Source organism: Apteryx rowi, unplaced genomic scaffold, assembly GCF_003343035.1.
Source record: "Apteryx rowi isolate R43461 unplaced genomic scaffold, aptRow1 scaffold_8, whole genome shotgun sequence".
In the NCBI taxonomy this organism is placed as follows: domain Eukaryota; kingdom Metazoa; phylum Chordata; class Aves; order Apterygiformes; family Apterygidae; genus Apteryx; species Apteryx rowi.
This window is the reverse complement of record NW_020451093.1, coordinates 1701102-1721887: the sequence shown is the minus strand read 5'-3', so window position 1 is coordinate 1721887 and position 20786 is coordinate 1701102. Positions and strand designations below refer to the sequence as shown.

The 20786-nt window shown below is 41.1% G+C and overlaps 1 protein-coding gene across 2 annotated transcripts in view; it reads left to right on the top strand.

The window, feature by feature from the left end:
* NCKAP5 (NCK associated protein 5) overlaps positions 1–20786 on the top strand; it is a 366198-nt gene that overhangs the window by 134861 nt on the left and 210551 nt on the right. For both annotated transcript variants that reach the window (XM_026089071.1, XM_026089070.1), the window contains exon 3: positions 13816–13875. In XM_026089071.1, coding sequence (XP_025944856.1) covers positions 13816–13875 — 60 coding nt within the window. The remainder of the gene's footprint in view (positions 1–13815; positions 13876–20786) is intronic.

Here is a 20786-nt window from a genome sequence, read left to right as displayed (position 1 = left end):
GTTGCTGGCAGGAGCCCTTGCAAAAGGGCCTCGGGGCTCTGCGTGGGCTGTAAGCGCGTGTCCTGCGTGGGATGCTCCTGCCGGCAGCCCTTTGCAAGTGGCCCAAGGACAACATTTGCGCGTCGTTAGGTGCTCTTACAGTACAAATCACCTTTTTTAAGTTTTACCGAAAGCAGATAGTTTTACAAAATAAGATCTTGACAGAGTTTATGTAAAGTGTCCTTTAGCTATGAACATGCTTTTTACTTTCAGAATTGCAAAAAATAGATGGTGATGGTCATCTGAAATTATTATGGTTTTAATTTTTTTCCCTACTACTGCACTAAAAGTAAAAACCATTGAAAAAAACATTGCACTGAAGCTTCTAATAATACAGATCTTGGATGAACGCATACCAAACTGAAGGGCTGATTTCATAGCAATGTTGTAAGTATTCTAAACATTGTGTGTCTTTCAGCATGTATGATCAACRCTGATCAATTATTAAATTGATTCTATGCTGCAGAGCATATTTTCGTCATTTTAGCAGCCTCCTTACCCCCCCCTCCTATCAGCCACTCTTTCAAGGTGCATTTCAAAGATTTTGTTACTTGCCTTGAATGCATTCATTTAGTTTTTAACTTCACTCCCTTTGCTGCTTTCTGTTATTAGGCACCCACAGGCTTYTGCGTGGTGATTTTTGTGTGCTGTRTCACAGAATGGAAATCTGGAAGTACAACTGTGAGAACTGTGTGATTTACATTTGCAATCTTTCCCCTTTATAGAAAGCATCGGTATATAGTTCTGATGAGCTGGTTTGGTACACCACCATATTTTGACCTATTCTGACCGTTTCCTGAGTAGAAAGTACTCTGTATTACTGCTGGATAAAAGTACTCTATATTACTGCTGGATAATCCTAATGCCCAGTGCTCAGTCTTGATGTAAGCAGACAGTACTCATGGGAATGAGTGTTGCTGTTACTCTACTGTATGTGATGTATTTGACATACAGTTTATCTGACTTCCTATAAAATGATATGCAAAGAAAATTCTCTCATCTCTCAGTTGAACTGGGAGAGAAAACCAAAGATGGGTCAAAACTACTCCAGGAGCCTAATGCAAGTTCCAGCTGACTCTGGCCTTGAAACAGAGGCATTCCCCAGCAGAATCATGTCTGCGTGCCTGAGCTTAATAAAWGAATACTAATATTCCTGAGGGTGCAAATGGAAAGGACAAGAAACAATGGAYGACAGTTGCAATACTAAAGAAAGGAAATCTTTCTGAACAGTTTTGATTCTCTTCTGTACTTTCTCTTTATTGAGTGAAGGGATATTGTGGATTTGCTGTCAATTTGCAGCATGGTACGTAAAARTATTGAACACTTGTAAAAAGAAAAAAATGTAAAGAAAAGAAGTCGAGAGGGAGAGGGAAGTCCAGTGGGTGAAACAGAGTAAAATCACTTTTATTTTGTTCCCTGGCCACCAAAAAAAAAAAATGAAGGGTTTTCCAATGCATTTTAATGTTCAAACAAAACAGGACGTGAATGACAATGAGAAGGTTACAGAGTTTGCAGTAAATGAAATTCAGAGAGAGGAGAAAATATGGAATTTTAAGTGTGGCCTCATAAGAAAAACAGAAGTCCTGGTGCTGTGTTCCTTCTGGATGGATAACAGCACATCACACTGTGTAATGTCCTGAAAAAAGATTACAAAGACTATCAGGAATGTGTTGTGATGATCTAGGAACAAAAGAGTTTGAAACAGAGATAAGAGGTCAGCCAGTAATGAAGCAAGATCAGATATTTTCTTTGAATTGTAAGGGCAAAGCAGATAAACTTTATAGAGCGCTAGGAGGAAGATCTTTCTAAACACTCTCACAAACAAACGGAGATGAATGTATCACTCACAACTGGAAAGCAGAAGGAAAACAAGATACAAAGAAAAAAGTAGGATCTAAGAGTTTGTTTTGGACAGTAAACCCTACATTCAGCCAATGTATTTGGGTTTTGTGTCTTACAGCCCATTTTTCTTCAGCTATGCTTTTGGCCCTTTTTCTGAAGAAACTTAGGCACTTCTGTTGTATTTCCATAGAAATACAAGAAATGGCTAGTTGCGTTTTTAGGATCTCTGATTTAGAGACCCGGTTATCTRTAGCTTTTGTCAGTCTTTTGCAAATTTGGTCAGAACACAAGTTTCAGGTGCTGATAACTTATTAACAGCGTATGGAACCATCATTTTGCCTGAATTTTAAGCATAGGATTTAAGGGCGAACTAGGATTAGGACTAAGCAACGATCTCCTGATGTTGGTGAGAGGTTTGCATGGAAGGAACAGATGTGATGCCAGTCTGCTGCCGTTTGCTCTTAGTTTATRTCTGAGTAACGTGGGTTTTGATGAAGTGTTTCCGTGAGCTTCAGCTTTATGTGAAACAAGGGTTCTGACTTGTTTTTCTTGGTGGACAACGGTATAAATTTTGGTTAGCGCCCTCACAGAGTGTCTCCGGGAATAGGACGGAAGGAGCGAGAATTCTTGCATGCTTTGAAGCACTGGTTGAAAAAGTTGTAACTCCTGTTAACTGTGATGCATTTTATGTTAATAAACAAAGATCATTAACTGAAGACTGAAGGGCTGCCAATCCTGAATCTTTCATGAGCAATAAATTCTCATTAGAAAGCCTTCAGGGAAACTCATATCCTTTCAAAGGAATTTCCATAGCACATAGTGTCCATGTGACAGAACTCCAGACACAAAGTATAGGTGAACTACCACTGATTGGGGGGTTTCTTAGCTCAACTTCCAAGCGTTTTGCAAAGAGAAATTCTTATTTCCCCTGCCCCTTTTTTATTTTTTCTTTTCCCAAGGTCTTTTTGAGACCAGACTTAGAAAAGAAAAACTTCTCTTTCACTGGATAATGGCTGAACCATCCCAGGATTTACAGCTAATTCTATATGGGTCACAAGCCTGGAGCAGTCTTCTGGCTTCCAAGTGTTGAATTAAAAAAAAAAAAAGTAAAAAAATTGAATTTAAAAAAGTTTAGTATAAATCTGTATACCGTAATGATCTAATACTTTAAACCACACAAAAATCCCAAGCAAAACCCTGAGATCATCAGAGATACCAGAACTGACAGTCCATCTAATACAGAGAACTGCTTGATCCAGCTGAAAAACGAACAGCAAAACACTAAGGCAAGATACGCATTSGAAAGATGAAAGATAGCGTTAGGAGCAATTAAACGGAGGAGAAACAGCTACGGTTTCCCTAATGGTGGTGTGGCGCCCAGCCTGCGACAACGGCCTGTTTTTAAATCTAGAGCAGAGGAGAAGGGCTGAGTGAGGTGCGGGGGAAAAGCGGGCAGGCCGAAAAGAGACCTTTTGCAAATAACGGAACAGTAACTAGAAAGAAACTRTCTCCCCTTTCTTGAATGTGCATTTAAATAGAGGGGGAAAAAAAAAGATCTCACGGGCTTGTACACAAGGTGGCTGTGTTCGCTTCCCTGCTGTTACGTCTGAGTCACGGAAATCGAGACCTGGCCCATGCCTCCGCAGCGTCTCGGTTGCGGCGGCGCCTGGTGCGTTGCCAGGCCCTTGTCGGCTAAGCTGAACGCGCAGGTGCCGCTGTGCTCGGCGCCTCCGGTAAGGAGAGCAAGCGTATTTGGGCGTCGGGACCGAAAAAGGGTCTGGTGAGCGTGCGCAGTGCAGAGCGGCCATTGCCTGTGCTGTGAAATAAGGAGGAGAGGCAGATGTGATAGCTCAAACTGTTCTTTCTCCCGTGGGCCAGGCTCGCTTAGCGACGGCCCTGTGCCCCGTTGGGCCRCTTTGAACCCACCTACCTCCCCTGTAAAGCTGAACTGGGAGGTTTTCAGCAACCCACATCATCTAGCTCAGAGCGATGGACTTCTTGGACCCTGAACTCCTGCAGGAAGACGAGATGCATTACGGGCACGCAAGAAGGGAAAGGTGGTAGTGTAAGATTTGTTTTCCGCAGAGGCACGTGTTGGAGAAGGTCGTAAGAATGATGCAGTGACTCTGAGGATGCTGTCAAAAAGCGCAGAGGTGATGATCACTGCTGTTTCGTTTTAAATATGGCCTACAGTTACCACTTTCTTATATGGTGAAAGGATTCCCAGAAAGGACTTTGGGACAATACGAGAGCATTTTAGGGCTGTCATTAAACAGATGCTTTCATTTGTGTAAAATATTTTAAACAAGCACCTGAAAAGAAGAGCAAGCGGTCATGCTTGCTCCTCAGTAGTAGAGGATGTGACTATGTGCCATAGCTGCCTGTAGTGTAATTTAAAGTTTCTTTTGATAAATTAATATTCCAAAATAACTTCCAATAGTCCTTCTTCTTCTTCTTTTTTTTTTTTTGCCTGTTTGAACACTGAGATTTTCCATAACAAGTCTTTCAGAACTTGGCAGCTTGCCTAATCATACAAATTCCCTCTGTATGCTTCTTGGATTGCAACTTATTGGCAGAAATAACACAGCATTAAATGCAAATATTACTGTTAATGCAACATTACAATTGATAAATCAATCGCTTATGTCAAGAAATCCAAAGTTCCTGCCACATTATTGAATTTTGACAAATTGCTTTTGCTATGTATTTTGTGGTGTAAGAATAAAAAATACTATTATTCTTCTTATATATTACTTCTAATATAAAAAAAAATTGTGGAACAGATTCTGTGCTTTTTTATTCTTAGTGTGCTTTAGTAGTTTATGGGATGTATTAAATTAATGGGTTTAAACAGGGAATAAATCTGGGCTGAACTTGGCCCTATTAAAATATTAACTATGTTATTTGATAAATACAGGGTTTGCATAATGTTTGTAGTTTTTCACTTGTACTGTGAAGTGTACTTTAGCTGTATTTCAGGGTTCGGTATTGCAGTGCAGTTTTCTTGGTGTTTCCTGACATTTGGGTATGCGGAGTTTGCTGCTGGACATTGCGTTAATGTTAACGGTTAGGTGTAACTTCCGTGCATTTTGCAGTGTCCTGTTCTGTGTCTGGGCCGATTTTGAAAAAAAACTTTTAATTATCTCTCACTACTATCCCAATGCTTTAGAAATGACTGATTTTTTTTTTCTCCCACATTTTTGTGTTTTGTAAATAAATTCTGCTTCTTTTTCCCCCGTTTTCCACCTGGGATCTGAGTCCGAAACAGAGGCTTTGGAGCAGCACATCTGGAAAAATGGCAACTTGAATGCATTAGCTCTGCGATAATGACCGCAAGTGAGGTGTCCAGCAGAGCAATCAGCTATCCCGATTACTGGGTTTATCTCATAATTACCCTGATAATTTGGCCTTACACCATATAGGCATTAATCTTTCATTCCACCGCTGAATGTATGCATCCTTGTATTCCCCCTTAGCCAAGGAACCGCACTGGTCGTGGTGGTTGGTGCCGCTTGCGTTTCTTGCCGAGGAGGTGAATGGGGATGGTTTTGGGGGGGGGGCGGTTATTTATTGCCTTTCTAATAGCAGGCTACTCATGAACCTTATTTAAAGGTCTCTGTTTAAAAAGCTTTTACTAGTTACCTGCTGACTTTTCTGTATTACCAAAGTTAAAAACTATCTCAAAGCTTGAGAGACAAAAATGATCAGCACTTTAAAGCTTGGATCTGGACCTCACTGACTATGTCTAATGCCATTGGTTGACCCGGGTGTTTGCAGAGTTTGGACATGGGTTGTGTTGTGGAATCAGCATTAATAGTGGAGGGAGTTTTTTTTTTCTTTTTTTTCTTTTACCTTTTAAAAAAGAGAATCCCAGTGTTGACTAAAATAGCCATGACTCATTAGGATGTGCAACCCTGCACCCAGAACGCCGGGGCTGAGAACCGCAAACGTCAGTGAAGGGGTAAAGATGGTCAGTTTTAGGAAAGATGCTTCCCTTGAAAATACGTTGCTGTCAGTCCCCTGATACATGCCTGGAAGAAGAGATGGGATCACGTTCAGGTGCCCGGCTGACCTCAGCTACCATACCGGGGTGAAGAGAGTAATTTGTCATGAAAATAATCCTGTGGTAATCTGACGTGGCCTCCTGATAACCCTTCCTTTCTCACTTTCTCCCTCTTGGCTTTGACCCGTGTTCCTAGCCCAGCGCTACCTTTTTGCTCTTACAGTTCAGGGTCCGCCTCTGCTACGTTCATCTATTTTTTTATGATGCTCTTCCCCTCGCCTTTCTAACAAGGGTACACGATTAAGCCATGTGTTACCCTCGATGATCCTCCCTGGTATTTCTTATGTATTTGGGGTCTCGTTTGGCTGCTTCTGGGAAGTAACTAGATGGTTGTCTTTGAAATTCAGGTGCAGATTTCATATACGTTAAAATCTACTGGAAATTGCTTGGTGAGGTGCAACTGGGGATCGCTGACATACATTTTAGGTTATAATTCCTGTTTTGGTTTTTTTTTCCTCCACTGTTAGTGTTGTCCCAAAGAAAATGCAGTTTGAATAAGTTACTGCTTGTTTTGCAGGTCTGGATTGGGAGTATTGTATCTTGTAGAAGACAGGTTTAATGTAAATGATGTTAGCTCTATACTTATCTTGTATTCAGAAACAAATACAAAATAAATCAGTAATAAATAGGACCCTGTGCCTTGCTGATGGCTCGTCCTATCTATTCTGCTACTGCTTGGCAGCGATAATACTCCTGGTATTGTAACTGCAGTCTTTGCAATTATTGTAAAATAATTAAATAAAACTTTGTACTTTGCTCAGCGTTAAATTTTTAATTAATGTTTCTTTGCAAGATGATTTCTTTCTTTTTTTCATTTTTTTTATCGCCAGACCTAGTTAAACTGTTGTCCTTCTGAAATAACAGTTTCAAAATGAACACGATGCTGGAGTCTATCGCGCCCCGGATACACGCGTTAAACAGCATCTTCAGCGGACGGGGAGCCGGCAGCCTTCGCGCCGTCGGCCGGGCTCCGTCGCTTCTCGTCGGCTCAGCAGGTCGAGCCTGGTCGGCGCGTGGCGGGGGAAGCCCCGGGGGAAGCAGGACCTGGGGTTCCCGGCACACGGTGCCTCCCTGCCCCTCGGTCAGCACCGGCACCAAGCCGGAACATGGGTTTAATGGATTTTAGTGGTGGTTGTTCTGGTTCGTTTGAAAAACGATGTCGTGGCTACAAATGATCCTTTGCGAAAAATATTTTTTATAAAGACCTAATTTTGGTAGATGAGAAGTAGGTAGTAGTTCCACGACATTGTGGTTCAGGGCGCGTTGCAAATTCAGATTCTGGGTTTCTGTTTCGGTTTTCCGATTTCTCTCCCCCCCTCACCACATGAACAAATCTTTTTTTTCCTTACAGTTTCTGGATCTCGTAGCAATCGTGTAAAGCAGGAAACTCGGTTTGAATTTCTCTACTTCAGAACAGTGTGCATAAGGCACAAAATTGCTGGCATGTAGTTTGGCCACTGTGACTTGGTACAATCGCTAAAAATAGACCAAATGTTAAAAGCATATTTGCTAAGCTTGTTTTTTTTTTTTTTCCCAGTCTTTTTGCATCTTTAAAATTGGTGAAAGTTATAAATATTTAAAATGATGAAGGGAAAAGACTGTATGTTCTGGTGCAGAACTGACTGCTTCTAAAGAAATCCCTTCAGAATGAAAGTTTCCAAGGAAGGATGAGACGTAAAGAAAACGCTCTTCTGCTCATGGAAAAAATTGGAGAGCAGAGAAGCAATTAAATTAATAACTTGGGAAGGGTCATAACTGTTAGGTTTTGTCCTCATTTATTCCCTGTGTAGGGAAGTAGTGATGTACAGCGTATAAGAAATGTAAAAATCTTCCTGTTTAAATGTGAAGAATGCAAGAGATACCATTACATGTTGGCACGCAGTGATACTGCTGGTGTGTGAAGGAGGGACATTGTCAGGGTCTGATACAACTACTGGGGTATCACTGGGTCATGGGAATTAACATTCACTGAAGCATTAGCTTAAGTTTCAGGTGATGTTACTAAGATACCATACGGTCTCTTTGACTTTTGATTATGTCCCTTTTCTTCATTAAAACTGTAATAAAATTTTTCATTAAAACTATAACATTATTCTTCTTCATTAAAACTATAAAATTATTATTTATCACTGAAAATACATCCTGAGTCTCTGTGGTTGATGTCTCAGCAAATAGATATAATTCAGCTCATAATAATGGAATCTAAGTTTTGTAAGTCTATTAAAAAGCTATATTAAATAATATCTTTCTGTGTTGAACGGAGAAGCAAAAGCCTGCATCTAAGAGTTTCTGAATCTGAGGTCTCAAAATACAAATGCAAATCCTAATTTAAAATTTGGGCATATGGAATTCATTGCTAGAGTTTTTTGTCGTGTTGTAGGAATGTAAAATACTAGTATAAAGAAGTAAAACTAAGGAAAAAAAACTGTTCAGGGACTCATTCATTCATCTAATATCGCTTTTATTGTGTTGTGTGATTTGAGACTATCTGTTACCGGATCGGGAGCTATGTCCATGCTTGTTCGAAACGCGGTGATAGCTGGAGGTTTGTGCCCTGCATCTGCTTGTCCCACTTTATCCCCGTGGATTGTGAAAAGTTCAAGTAACTGATAATTTGTAGTGAAAATCTGAGGTGTGTTAGTTAGCTGTGATGGGTCATATGATACAGGTTTTGTCTGGTAGTTGAATGAGTCTAACAGATGCGAAAGAAGATTCAAGGAGAAATGTTATTTTAAGGAGAGTTTAGGATAGTGCAGGATTACTTTGAACATTTATATTTTTTTCTGGAGGAAATGGGCTTGCCTCAAACCATTGCTTTTCTTAGACAAACTACTGTACAATCGATTAGCGGCAAGAAGACTTGAAATATATCTTTCTTACATTCACACAGTGGATACTTGTGTGCTTGGTTCTGTCTGGAAAGGATATCATTAAATCCTTGTTTGGCTCCTTTAATTATCTCTTTGCAAAGTCCTTGGCTGGGAATTTCGCCCTTTATAATGCAAATATGCAACTTAAGAGCATAAACTCTGCTTTCAAAGGACATTTTTGTAAACCTCTTATCATTTGGTAATATTTCAAAAGTGAACGTAAGAACTTCTCAATGAACATGTTTTAATTTTTTTTTTTCAAATCCCCAGAGAAGATTTTGTTTTCTTGTAGGTTGGTTGTAGTTGCTAATTAACTTTATTAATTAATCATGCTATAGGGATGAAACATGCTTGATTAAAAATAAATGAAACCATACAGCAACCAAGTAATGCTGCTGATTTTTCCTATTTAGAGGCAAAGATTAAAAAAACAAGATTAACTTTGAAGCTGCATGTCAAATGTTCTTTGCATTTGAAACATCTGAAAGGCTAAAGCAGCTAAAAGCTTATTATTTTTGCAGCTCAGTCATAGTGAAAGTGCTTATCCAATTGTAACACCGTGTTTAACAAAAAATTGGGGCTAAGAATAGTTGCTGAATGTTGTGTCTTAATCATAACTGCCTGAGATGGTGGGTAATAGCGAATAGGTTTATTTAGTCACACTTAGACACGAAGGTCCTTGTTCTCTCTGGTCACGTACCTTAAATGAAAACTTCCAACATTGCAAATTGGTGTTAAATGCTGTTGGCTCCTAACAGGATTTTGACCACACTTCTCACTGATTATATTGGCATATATTTATACAGAGGTAGTGGGAAATGGCTTACTGCGGGCAATGGGCCAAATACACCACAAATGAAATTCGATGGAATTATCTTAAGGATTAATTTGGTCCAGAGGCACACTGAGCCCCTACCACGTGTCCTACTTAAATGAAGGTAACCATCTGCTCGGGTCTGGCCTTAAGTACACAGTTTCTCCATTTGCAAAATGGAGAAGGGAGAGAGAAAATGCACTGGGATCTATCTGAAATGGGAGCACAGAATTTGTTTGCCTCAAAGTTAACTTATTTTTAGAACACTGTTGCAACAGATGGCTTTTCTGAATCCCCTTCTAAAAGGTTTTTCTCATACATGATAATCCGGTTTCTTTTTTGCTTTATACTATTGAAAAATAGTTCTGTTCTTACTACCAGGAAGGTTATAAATACTTGCAAGGCAGTACGAGAATGCCTATTTTTGCTCTGTTTAACAAGGAAAAATGTTAAAGAAGTTCTTTTGGAATCTCATCCAGTATTCTTGATCAGAATGAGGAAAAGATTATTTTACTAGGAAGAGGTCTCTTCACTGATGGAGCTTGAATGGAATTTAATTTCATAAAAGTTACAGAATTCCAGAAATGCTAACTAATTCCATGTTAGAGATTAAATGGAGAGAGAAAAGTAGTTCTTTTTCCCTTGTATAGAAGGAATATATATATGTGTGTGTGTGTATATGTATATATACATATATGTATATATGTATATATGCAGATCACTTGCAGGAAGTATGTGAAGGAGTGGCTTTTGTCTTTTTTTTTTCCCCCTTGCATCTGTTCTCATAAAATATCTTTAGGCATTTGTTTTGCAATTAAAAAGTCAACCCCCCCTCAAAGGGTACACTAGCTTTTTCCACTAAAACGTATCAGGGCAGTGAAGCGGTGCAAAAACACAACTGGCTATTTCCAGCAGATGAAGTAAATCCTTAAAATACAATTAAACAATTTTGTAATTTGCTTGTGATTGTACCCAAGCAAGGGTGAGGGAGGGCTGTATGTGTGTTTTAGAAACTAGGTTTTGGGATATTTGAATCAAAGCATATTAATGATGTACTAATGTCATTTCTGAATTTTCAGTAATTTCTCAGATGCCCAAAAGAGTATCTTGATATCATGTTGGAGTAACACAAACACACCTTCAAACAGGGTTTTGGTTGTATTGTATTTGGGTTTCACCAATATTCAGTTGTTTCAGCATAGTATACATTTACAAATCAGAATATTAGCAATGCCTGGTATTAATCTGCTAATAATGCAAAAATGAATGGAAATTGTTCGAAGTAAACAGAGAAAGGGAGAATGATTTTTAGAAGTGTGGGCAAGAGCAGCAAGAGCCTCTCGCCCCAGGTTCTGCAGTGCCTGCGCTGAAGTTGGATCCCAGTAAGGCAGAAATACGTAACTTCTTCCAGGAGGCCTAATTTTTTCCTTGGGGTTTCGAGTTCCTTAACATCTAGAGTTCTGTGGGGAATGGAAACCATGTTCTAGGGAATTGTTTCTGTTCCAGTCTAAAACTAAACATTTTTTAACTTACAGAGAGCGAGTTCTTTGGCAAAAGTCCTCTATTGGTATGCTTTGTTTCATGCTTTTGGTACCCTGATTTCTTAAATAAAACTTGCGTCTATTGTCAAGTGTTTTCATTTCAGTGAAATTGCATGTCTGAATTAAAAATAATTCTGCTGAAATTGTCCTAGGTGGCTTTACTCAAAACCTCCATTTTGTTCTCTGACTCCCTTGCATTTTGCCCCTAGCTCCACATCTGTTTGTTTGAGGGAAGCAGAGTGTCAGAGTTGAGCTGAAGTACCCATTTGCATCTYTATTCTCCTGCTAGTCAATAAGCCTCATTTCTATTCCTTTTCTTTCTTCCCGGTGCTACTAATCTGCAAAACGAGTGCTGCAGCGTATAGCTCCCTCGTAGTTCAGTTTGGAGATGCACCTTCCACGTGCACGTTCATTTTGGACGGGAGTGTATGTGTATGTGTGACGTGGTTTCCCAAGATCACTTGGCACCCTGTAAGCTTAAATGGCTTTTATTCTCATGGGATTGGCCAGGCAGTGTAGTATTCTTCGCTGTACCCATACGCCAAAGGATGTGACCGATGAGAAGCCAGCAAGAACGTGACGATGACCCTAGTGGAGCAGCAGAGCCAAGTCTTCCAGCCCAGCGTCCTGTTCTCAGCATCTCCAAAAGCTGATTGCGCCGGCAACCTTCTAGGGGTACAGCAAGCGTGTAATGGCAGGTGACTGCTAGGAAAACTCAACTGAAACATTGGGTTTTCTGCTTAAATGGAGAGAGAAAGAGAGAGAGAGAGAGCTCTGCTTTAATGACCCAAAGTATGTGTTGAGTTATGGCCAAATGACAGAAGTGCTCTCGCTTCCTTTAGTAATTAGGAAGGTACTAATAGATGCTCCTTCCCTGGCAGGAGTGATGCCTGACAGTTGTGTTCATGGAATCAGATTAAATGCTGCTTTTATTGCACAATCAGGAATAAAATATAGTATATCGTTTATGGTTTTTTGATGAGTGAAAGTGAGCTAATCGACGGCAGGAATTGCTGCAGAAGGGTGCTGTGCATCCCAGGGGACTTAACCTCACCAAGGCTCAGCATCATTGGAGTTTTTTTGTGGGATGGGAGTTTTGAAATCCTGTTCTTCACCACAGCAAAATAACTGAAGAAGTGGGAAAATGTTCCCTCTACATTTTCAAGACTTCAGAGTTCATTGCGATGCACAACTGGAAGGTGTGGGGTGTTTTGTTTTGTTTTGTTTTGTTTTTTTTCCCCCCTCCCCAGCTCAAAACTTTTCAGGAAAGTCAGACGGTTAGAAAGAGTGGCCAGTGGTCTAGCGGCCAGGGCGTTGAACAGGCAGGGGGGAACTGTGGTTCGAGCACCTTTCCGCCTGGCTGGTAGCAGCTTCGTGGCCCTCAGGCTGYGTAGCCTGAGTGAAATGAGCAGCCAGTTACTGACTACGCAGTGCGTTTTCTCAAAAAGCTTGAACCGTTAACACTTAAATTAAAGACCTCTGCTCCAGTTACTACTTGGGACAATATCCTAGGTAAGTGCTGTAACACCGCACTATGCGCAGGTGGTTCAAGCCCTTCTTACCAATTAGACCAAACACAAGTTCTGGGCAAAACATGCGTAAGGGGAAAATCGCAAACTTGACAGATGGGTATCTTCTGTTTAAAAATGCTTTTTGCCAGAAGTTTCCAAAGCATATCAACTTTTGTAGAGATATTTGTTCATCTGCAAATTTTATATTTCATCATGTAYTGATAAATTCTTCTGACACTTCTGCAGATTGCTTTTCTTTTAAAAATAGGTATTCTTCTTTAAGAAAAAAACCTGTGTGAAAAAATGCCTTTGTTTTTTCTTACATCCATTTTAAATGRTGCTAGGTTGCCTACGTCCCAGGTGTGCTCTGATCTGTTGTTTCCTGTTCTGCTCAGCTGCCGGTGTAAACTCCTCTCCTCCCTTACCTCTCCTGCAGCGGCAGCTCTCTGCTGCCGTGCCCAAGCAGAGTGTTTGCCGTTGACGTAGCTGGCACGTGCTGCGCTTTCCCAGTCCAAACACTAACTCTCTCTTTCCTTTTCCACATCCGCTAAAACCGTATTTTTCATTCCTTGCTCGCAGCTTTTCAGGAGAAAGCGTGTTGTGATCACCAAATCCTTAACTGAGCAAACTAGTTGCTGTGTGAGTCAAGCCAAAGATTTGGGCGAGGGTGGTATACAAAACAGGTTGATTAAAAAAAACAAAAAACAGAAGCCTAGTAATCCAGTAGTTACAAAATGCAGCACAGTATGTTTACAAATAGGATAGTTTCTTTAAATTCTGTTTTTATGGATCTGCTTATGGATCTGGTAACCTAACAACCTAGCTTGCGCTGATGTAGCGCRGAACGAAGCTGGTGCGTTAGGCCGTAGAAGAACACCGAGGGCACCGTGACTTGCATGGTGTGTTTGCCCCTAGCCGGAGCGACGAGCCGCTTCGTCGCCTGGCTGGAGCAAGCGAGGGTCAGACGCGTTTGATTTATCGGCGCTTCTGTCAAACCGTCCCCAAACGAAACAATAAAACGCCCATTAAATATCAGGAAGAAATACGGCCGCGAGGGTTAGCAGAGCGCTGCGCGAGCGCGTGGCCGGGGGGGAGAGACGAACGGCTCCTCACGCGCTTTTCTCTCCGCAGGGAGAAGCTGTCGGTGGCGCGGCTGCAGCGGGATGTCGCGCAGAGCGAGCGGGAAGGAGCCATGGTAAGCTGCCGCCGCCGCCGCGCGCCGTTTCCGCGGTCTCGCTGAGGCCAGGCGTAGCGCCGGGTCGCCYGCCATGCGCTCATCGGTCCGGAGAAACTCGAGGCCCTGTGAGGAACTTGGCTTCCTTGGAGAAACGGCCTCAGAGGAAAAGCCTGTTTCCTTTTCCCCGCTGACGGTGTTTGCTAGGACGGGCAGCCGGGCGTGCAAGACCGTGAGCGCGGAAAGGCAATTTCAGCTGAAAATACAGTAAATTCCGTTGCCTGATAAATCTTAGCCAACTGTGGAAAAATGGAAGCATAGAAGTATGGAGGCTTAAGAAAAAAGTCATCCTGATAATTTTGTAAATCGTGTAATGCTCTGTATCTTCATTTTTCATGTAGCAATTTGTGAGATTAGGCTTGTGAGCAAAAACTGAAATGGCAGATTTTTGGTTACCCACAACTCTCAATTTATAGAGCAGCTTATCACTGCCAAACGATTTTCTTTTTGAGCTGACATGTGCTGAGGGTGCCCGATTACTTCCTATCCAAGGAACTTCTCCCGTCTGGTAAGAGGTTGGTTTGTCCCTSTCTTCAGATGAATGTCTTGGGGTTCCGCGGGATGAAGCAGGTGAGTTCAAAAAGCCTAAAACCCAGGCTGGTTCCCGTAGATGGACGTCTTTGTGAAGCTGCCGTCGCCTCGAGTGAGTCACATCATGGGCTACGAAAGGATTCGGCCTGAAGTTTATTTAACTTAGTGGAGCGACTCTGTGGCGGGTCTGTCTGGGGAGCGCATGCTCCATTAGCTGTGCGATGCCGAGTCCTTAAAATCTCAACAGCCTCCAGCGAATGCGTTTGGTAAACTGTTATTAGAGATGAACACGGTGAAGCAAAGCTATGCGGGGGATGTGGGTGACAGCAGGTGGGAAAAACCTGCTCTGGATCTGTTGCTCTAACACCGTGGCCGCAGGCAGCTCCAGCTGCACTGAGATAGGGGCTTCTGGGGATCTGAATTCTTCCTTGGGAAGGGAAGGAACTAAGTGGGCTTTGCCCAGGCGGGTATTGCTGATTTGCAATACCCAAGCCCCCGGTGCATGCCCCGCTGCTCCTCTCCCGACCCCGGGACAACCCCGGGCTCCCCTGCCCTTGGCTCTGCAAAGGGGCTGGTTTGGCCGTAAGAAGGTTTCAATACATGGCTTAAGGAGTCGGGGAGATTGAGCGCTTGGTAATGTTGTGTGTGTTGGGGCATAAGTTCTGCAGGGACCGAGAAACAAACTTTATCATGTCAAGCTATAATCCAGCAGTCTGGAACTGAGATAAAACACCTGCTGACTGCAGAGAGAATTTTGCCTGAGGAAGAACGGCAAAGACCAGGCATTGGTTTTGCAATTGCATTTTTAGTTTTAAGTGTAAATAATTTTTCAAAATCTAGGAAGAGTTGTTTACTATATTTGAAATGTTTCCTTTAATTTTTTTAAACTAGCTTTCCCTTGGAGGCATAGAACTAATACCATATATTGAGTGTAAAATAGACTTAGTGGGATAATTCCAGACTTTATGAAATAACCCATATTGATTAACCTTCTAGACCCAGTAATCTTTTTGGTATATGCAATTCCAGAGAACCTCTGTTTTAGGTAGAAATCCTATAAATTCATGGATTGTCATTGTCCTGAAATTACTCGTAGTGGAAGAGAAGCAGTCATAACAAATGAACTGCTGAAAGACCTTACTGTCTCAGAAATGATGCATTAGGTTAAAAAAAAAAAAAGATTCCTTTTAGTTACTGTGTTCAGGAACTTTTCATATGTATTTTTTGGACCTGAGGAACTGCATGGAATGATGGGAATCACTTTTCCTCTATCCCATCAGTTCTCAAGAATTTTGATACCATAGCATGGCCTTCAAGAGAAAAAAAATTGGGACTACCTACTGTTTAGCTCTAAGGAGTAGGACCAGAGTAAAAACCCCAGATACCTGCTTCAGATTCCTGGGCTAAGAAGTCATGTTCCATCCACCCTCTGGTTTAATTTAGTGAGGGTCAGATACTTTTTGTCCCTTTTCCATGGACTTGTGGAATTAATCACGTAGTCACTTCCAAGCAGAGTGTCATTTTGTCTAATTTGTTGTGAGGCAGAGTGTTTTAACCTATTATGAACTGATAGGTAGCCCTCCAGGGCTGCARTCCTTCCCCAAGGTAAGTGCTCGGTAGTTTTTCCCCTTCTTTCCCGAAGGGTAATTTCAACAACTATCATGTGGCTACCGCAGAGGAAGAGGGCATCCACAGAGACAACTGAAGTGGCTGATATATGGAAACTTGTTTGTGTCTCAGAGCTCAGAATCAGTGATTTTAATATGAGACGCAGCAGTCATTAGTTAACAGTAATGAACTTGCTTGGCGTTGAGCAGGGCGGAAGCAGTAAGGGCCCAGGAGATGGAATATTCGGTGAGGTGGGTTTGGAGGTTTTCAGGGGGCTAACGTCTTCTTTTGGGAAGAGCACAGGTGAAAACAAGTGTCACCTTTAACGCTTTGCTCAGTCTCTTGGAGAACGTTTCTGTCCGTGGTGTGATTTGGGATGGAACGAACAAAGCCAAAGACGCCTGCTGCGGAGTTATTGCCCCACTTCTTGAGAAGCAAGGAAATAGCCATGCAGGCCTCTGCAGGATGGCGTATCATTGGAAAGCAAGGAAATAGCCATGCAGGCCTCTGCAGGACGGCGTATCATCTGATACAGTGCTAGTGTTTCTTGCTTATTAAAAAAAAAAAAGTTTTATTTGGGTTTTGAGATCACAAGTAGGTTGTGAGTGTCAGAAGTGATCTCATTCTGTCAAGCCCACCCCCGTTTTTGGGGTGGGCAGTGTCAATGAGCTGAAGACGTGTGTCCTTTCCCACGTGCGTGACCCTGCCACGTGTGCGGCTGGGGGGACAGCGTATGCTGCTAGCGGTTTTGGCCTCTCCTGCCTACTTTCCACTTGGCACTCGTTTAATCACAGTGTGAAAAAGTTGTGGCTACTTCTCGCTGTTGCCTTCCCAGCATGAATCACGTGGAGAATATGTGATTTAAGCTCTGCTCCCCTGCAAGGGGGTTGCTGGTTAATCTGTGCCATAATTTACAACCAGCTGTTGCCTTTTTGAGTGTAGTCAATCGAAGTTGTAGAAAGGAAAGACTGGTTGCACTCTTGTTCACCCACCATTACAGGAATTGCTGCAATGAGGCTTATTTGTACATTAAAACAATACTGACAAATAAATATGGAGCATGTGTTGTTGATACTATTTAAGCTGTGATATCTTTGTTCAAAAATGGGTTTGCACATCTGTATAAATAACATATGTCGAGTATGATGAAATGTGTTTTTACGAGACCTCTTTTTAAAGCATTATGTACAGTATATGGCAGCAATGTGTCTGGCCCACATCAGTCCTCATAGGAAATGCTTTTTTTTTTTTATAATATGTCCCAGAGTTACTTTTTACATGACTGATTTATTATTGGAAGTAGATATGTACTGGAAGGTACTATAAAAAAGAGATTAAATGAAGACTTTCTTTTCTTTTTTTTAAAGATTAATGTTTACCTTCCCCCAAAATATATGAATGAGCTGTAATAGCCTGGTTATTCCACGTGGCTGTGTTGAAAATGGGATACCTCGTACGTAGGACTGAGTGACTATAGGGAATAAATTGCTCGAATTGGGAGAACTGGATAAATTTAGACTGTGAATTGCTGATGACTTGCTCAGATTTCTTTATTTTATGAACTACCATTAGTAAATGTTGATGATTCTTCATTATCAAAATGTACAACTGGTTTACCAGTCAGTCTACTAAAAATACTAACAGCATTGAGCCTACGCTGTGGTATGGCTCCTTCTGGAGCCATATGGCCCTTTAATGTGCAGGTTAAACTTTCTTAGTCATGCTTCTTCTGACTCATTGGAGATATTTTACCTTTTTGTAAAGGAAAAGCAAATGATCACTTCGTACACACACAGTTGTTATTGAATTTGAAGACTGCAGGTGTCTGTGTTGACAGAGATTGTGTTATTAAAATTAACAGCTTTCAAACTAGATGAAGAGTTTATTTCAGAACACGGTAAAAGCTGGAAACTGTTTTCATTGTCAAACTCCTTGGTTTTTGGACTCATTTAATGCAAAAATTTGTATAAAACCTTAAGTCTCAGACTTTGGACCTTTAGGACACAGAATGGGATCCAAAAAAGTGCTCCTTTTCTGTGGAGTTTCATTAAGGGTGAACGGTGCCTGATTAGGAAAAATGAGAAAAATGCTACCATACTTACATAGCAGGCTTCTCATGATAAAGTTAGCGTTGTGTTATCAGAAACCTAGATTAGAAACCTAGAATGAACCAAAAGTATACACAATTACATCACGTTTTAATAACGTGGATTCAATTAATAATTTCCAAGAAAAATGTTCAAGTTTTTGTTTATTCAATACCTATATACATGCGTGTACGTTACGCAGTTGTTTCGTTAGTTTGTACTTCTGCATCCAAGTACTTTAATTCTACTCTATTTTCCATTAGTTCATTGGCCTGTAACCTACACAAAAGAAATTATACCACTCCGGCAATTTAGTTGTGGAGGTTAAAGTGGTATGATACTGCCTTTTATGCCTACATGGGTTTCACTTAGGGTGGGCCCTAGGCTCTGATTTACCATGTGTCCTGCTGTGTGTTTAAGTGATGCAAAGTGATTATCATGGGCTCTTCCCTGTATCCATCTATTTCACACCTGCACCCTTTTGTTAAAAACACACCATGTTAACTGAATGTGAGGTCCCCGCTGAATAGGTTTCCACCCTCTGGTAATCCTTCTGCATTAGATTGATTTATGAATGTATCAGATTCTTTGTTAGCATGTAAACCACTAATTAATTTAAAGCTCTCTGTGGAAAAATTAAAGCCCTGGTTAAGGCTTTCAACAGGCTCAGATGGTGCTAATAATGGAAAAACAAGTTATATTAATGAGTTTTGATGCGGTCAGCACAATTCTTGCTTTACAAACAGTTTTTGGTATAAAATAGTAGAGGCTGCAAGTTTCTAAATAAAGAGTGGAAAAGGTAAAAAGGAAAGGCAGAAAAAAAAATCACACTGCCAGTAAGATATGCCATTTTTTCTAGAAATGGAGTCACCTTTGCTTGTTACAGCTTTCTTAAATGTAATGTTTTTAGATACACATAACAGCCTCTTACAAAACCACTGAGATTGAAATGCAAACCAGTCTTTTTCCCAGATCGAAAGTGAACCTCTAATGTAATCAGCTTTGAAAAGATCTGTCTTTTGCTCCTTCTTCTCGTCATCATGTGCTTCCGAACTGGAACATTCACATGGAGATAGACATGCCAAAGTGCAGAAGTGGTCTTGATGGAAATCTTATTAAAATCAGTAGAAAGTCTGACCATATTCTCTGCTTCTTCAAACTCCAGGGTGTTTTGTATGTAATTTCAGTTGTTTCCTCTTTCACTCAAATCTAGACCCTTAATTTAGGTGCTAGTTTGTGGTGAGAAGGAAGAGGAGGTAGAAGACCTCTGCTTGATGATGCTGTGTTGAGCTCAAGTGGAATGGAGCTGAAAATAGAAAGCCAAACCCCCTTCTTTTTTTGCAGGAGGCTGGAAAAGCTGCATTTTTTTCAACTCCTATCCCCTCTCCTTCTGCCTTTACCTCTCCCTGGCTGTCAGTGCTCTGTCTCGTGCTACCTTTCTGGCTGTGTGGTCAGCACCGAAGCTGGTATTAAYGCTGCCCCATTAATCAGCTAGTGGGGAGCCCTCCTCAGACGCGTACAGTCAGCGTTTTCGGAGGCCCAGCTCGTAACATCTGCAGCGTGCACTTTGTTTTTACAGCGGAGGGGGAATCCTGAGGTTGCTCTCGAGCTGGAGCCTTGCAGATGGCAGCACAATGTACCGCCACTAGCGTGGAAGCACTCGCTGTCGGAGCCGTGATAAATCGCTGCAATAGCCTCGAGCAGCTGGGAAAGCTGTTGTTGCAGAAGCGCCAGGGTCATTCAAAAATAGATGATATTTAGTAATAAATGAAGTGTTAAAGATGAGATACAAAAGGCTAAATTATCTTTCCCAACTTATGTGTCCTTGCCTCTATGGAATCATCTATCTGCACTTTAATTAGAAAGTAGCAGACAGAGAGCCAAAGTCACTGTTTTAAAATGTCTCTTTGAATATTAAACATCCTAACCGGAAAGAAGCAAGCTGACCCTTGTTCCTTCTCCTCTGTGAAGTTGTATATTTACACAGCTAGCCATGCTGTCTAGCTGCTTTTCCTTAGGAGCTTTATCATATGGCCCTCACAGAAACTCAGTGGCATTAGCAGTAGTTACCATCAATAATGATTATTGAAATTCTTTACAATTCTAGTTTAATGCTCCTGGACCTCGTTAATTGTTTGTACCTCATTAGGCCGAATGTCCTCATTCACAAYTTTGCAGTTTTATCTTCCGTGGTTTTTAAATTTGGAATACAGGAAAAGGCTTGGCATTTTAGTTTGTCTTGTGTCATAAGTATTTCCTTCTTTTATTTACTTCAAATTTGCAATTATGTAGCTATTTTCATGGTTTTCTATTTTATGGACTGGGAATCTAAGGATTAGTCATGATTTAAAGCAAATACTTGAGACCCTTAAACAGTCATTCTACAATGAAAATCATAAACACGTTTGCTCACTTTTCTTGAACTACTGAAAGCCTGATTATGTCTGCTCAGAATTATTCTGCTTTTCGGAATCAGTATTAGTCTCTCCTGGCTAATTAATTTGAGAATCTGGTCTATTCACCGAATTCCTCAATCAAATATAAGGAAAATGTTCATTAAAATCAATTTACTTTCATTCCGTTGTTAAGGTGCAGTAGAAATTATGTGAGCACATAGGGGAATAAAAAGCTCCTTGACAATTCCCC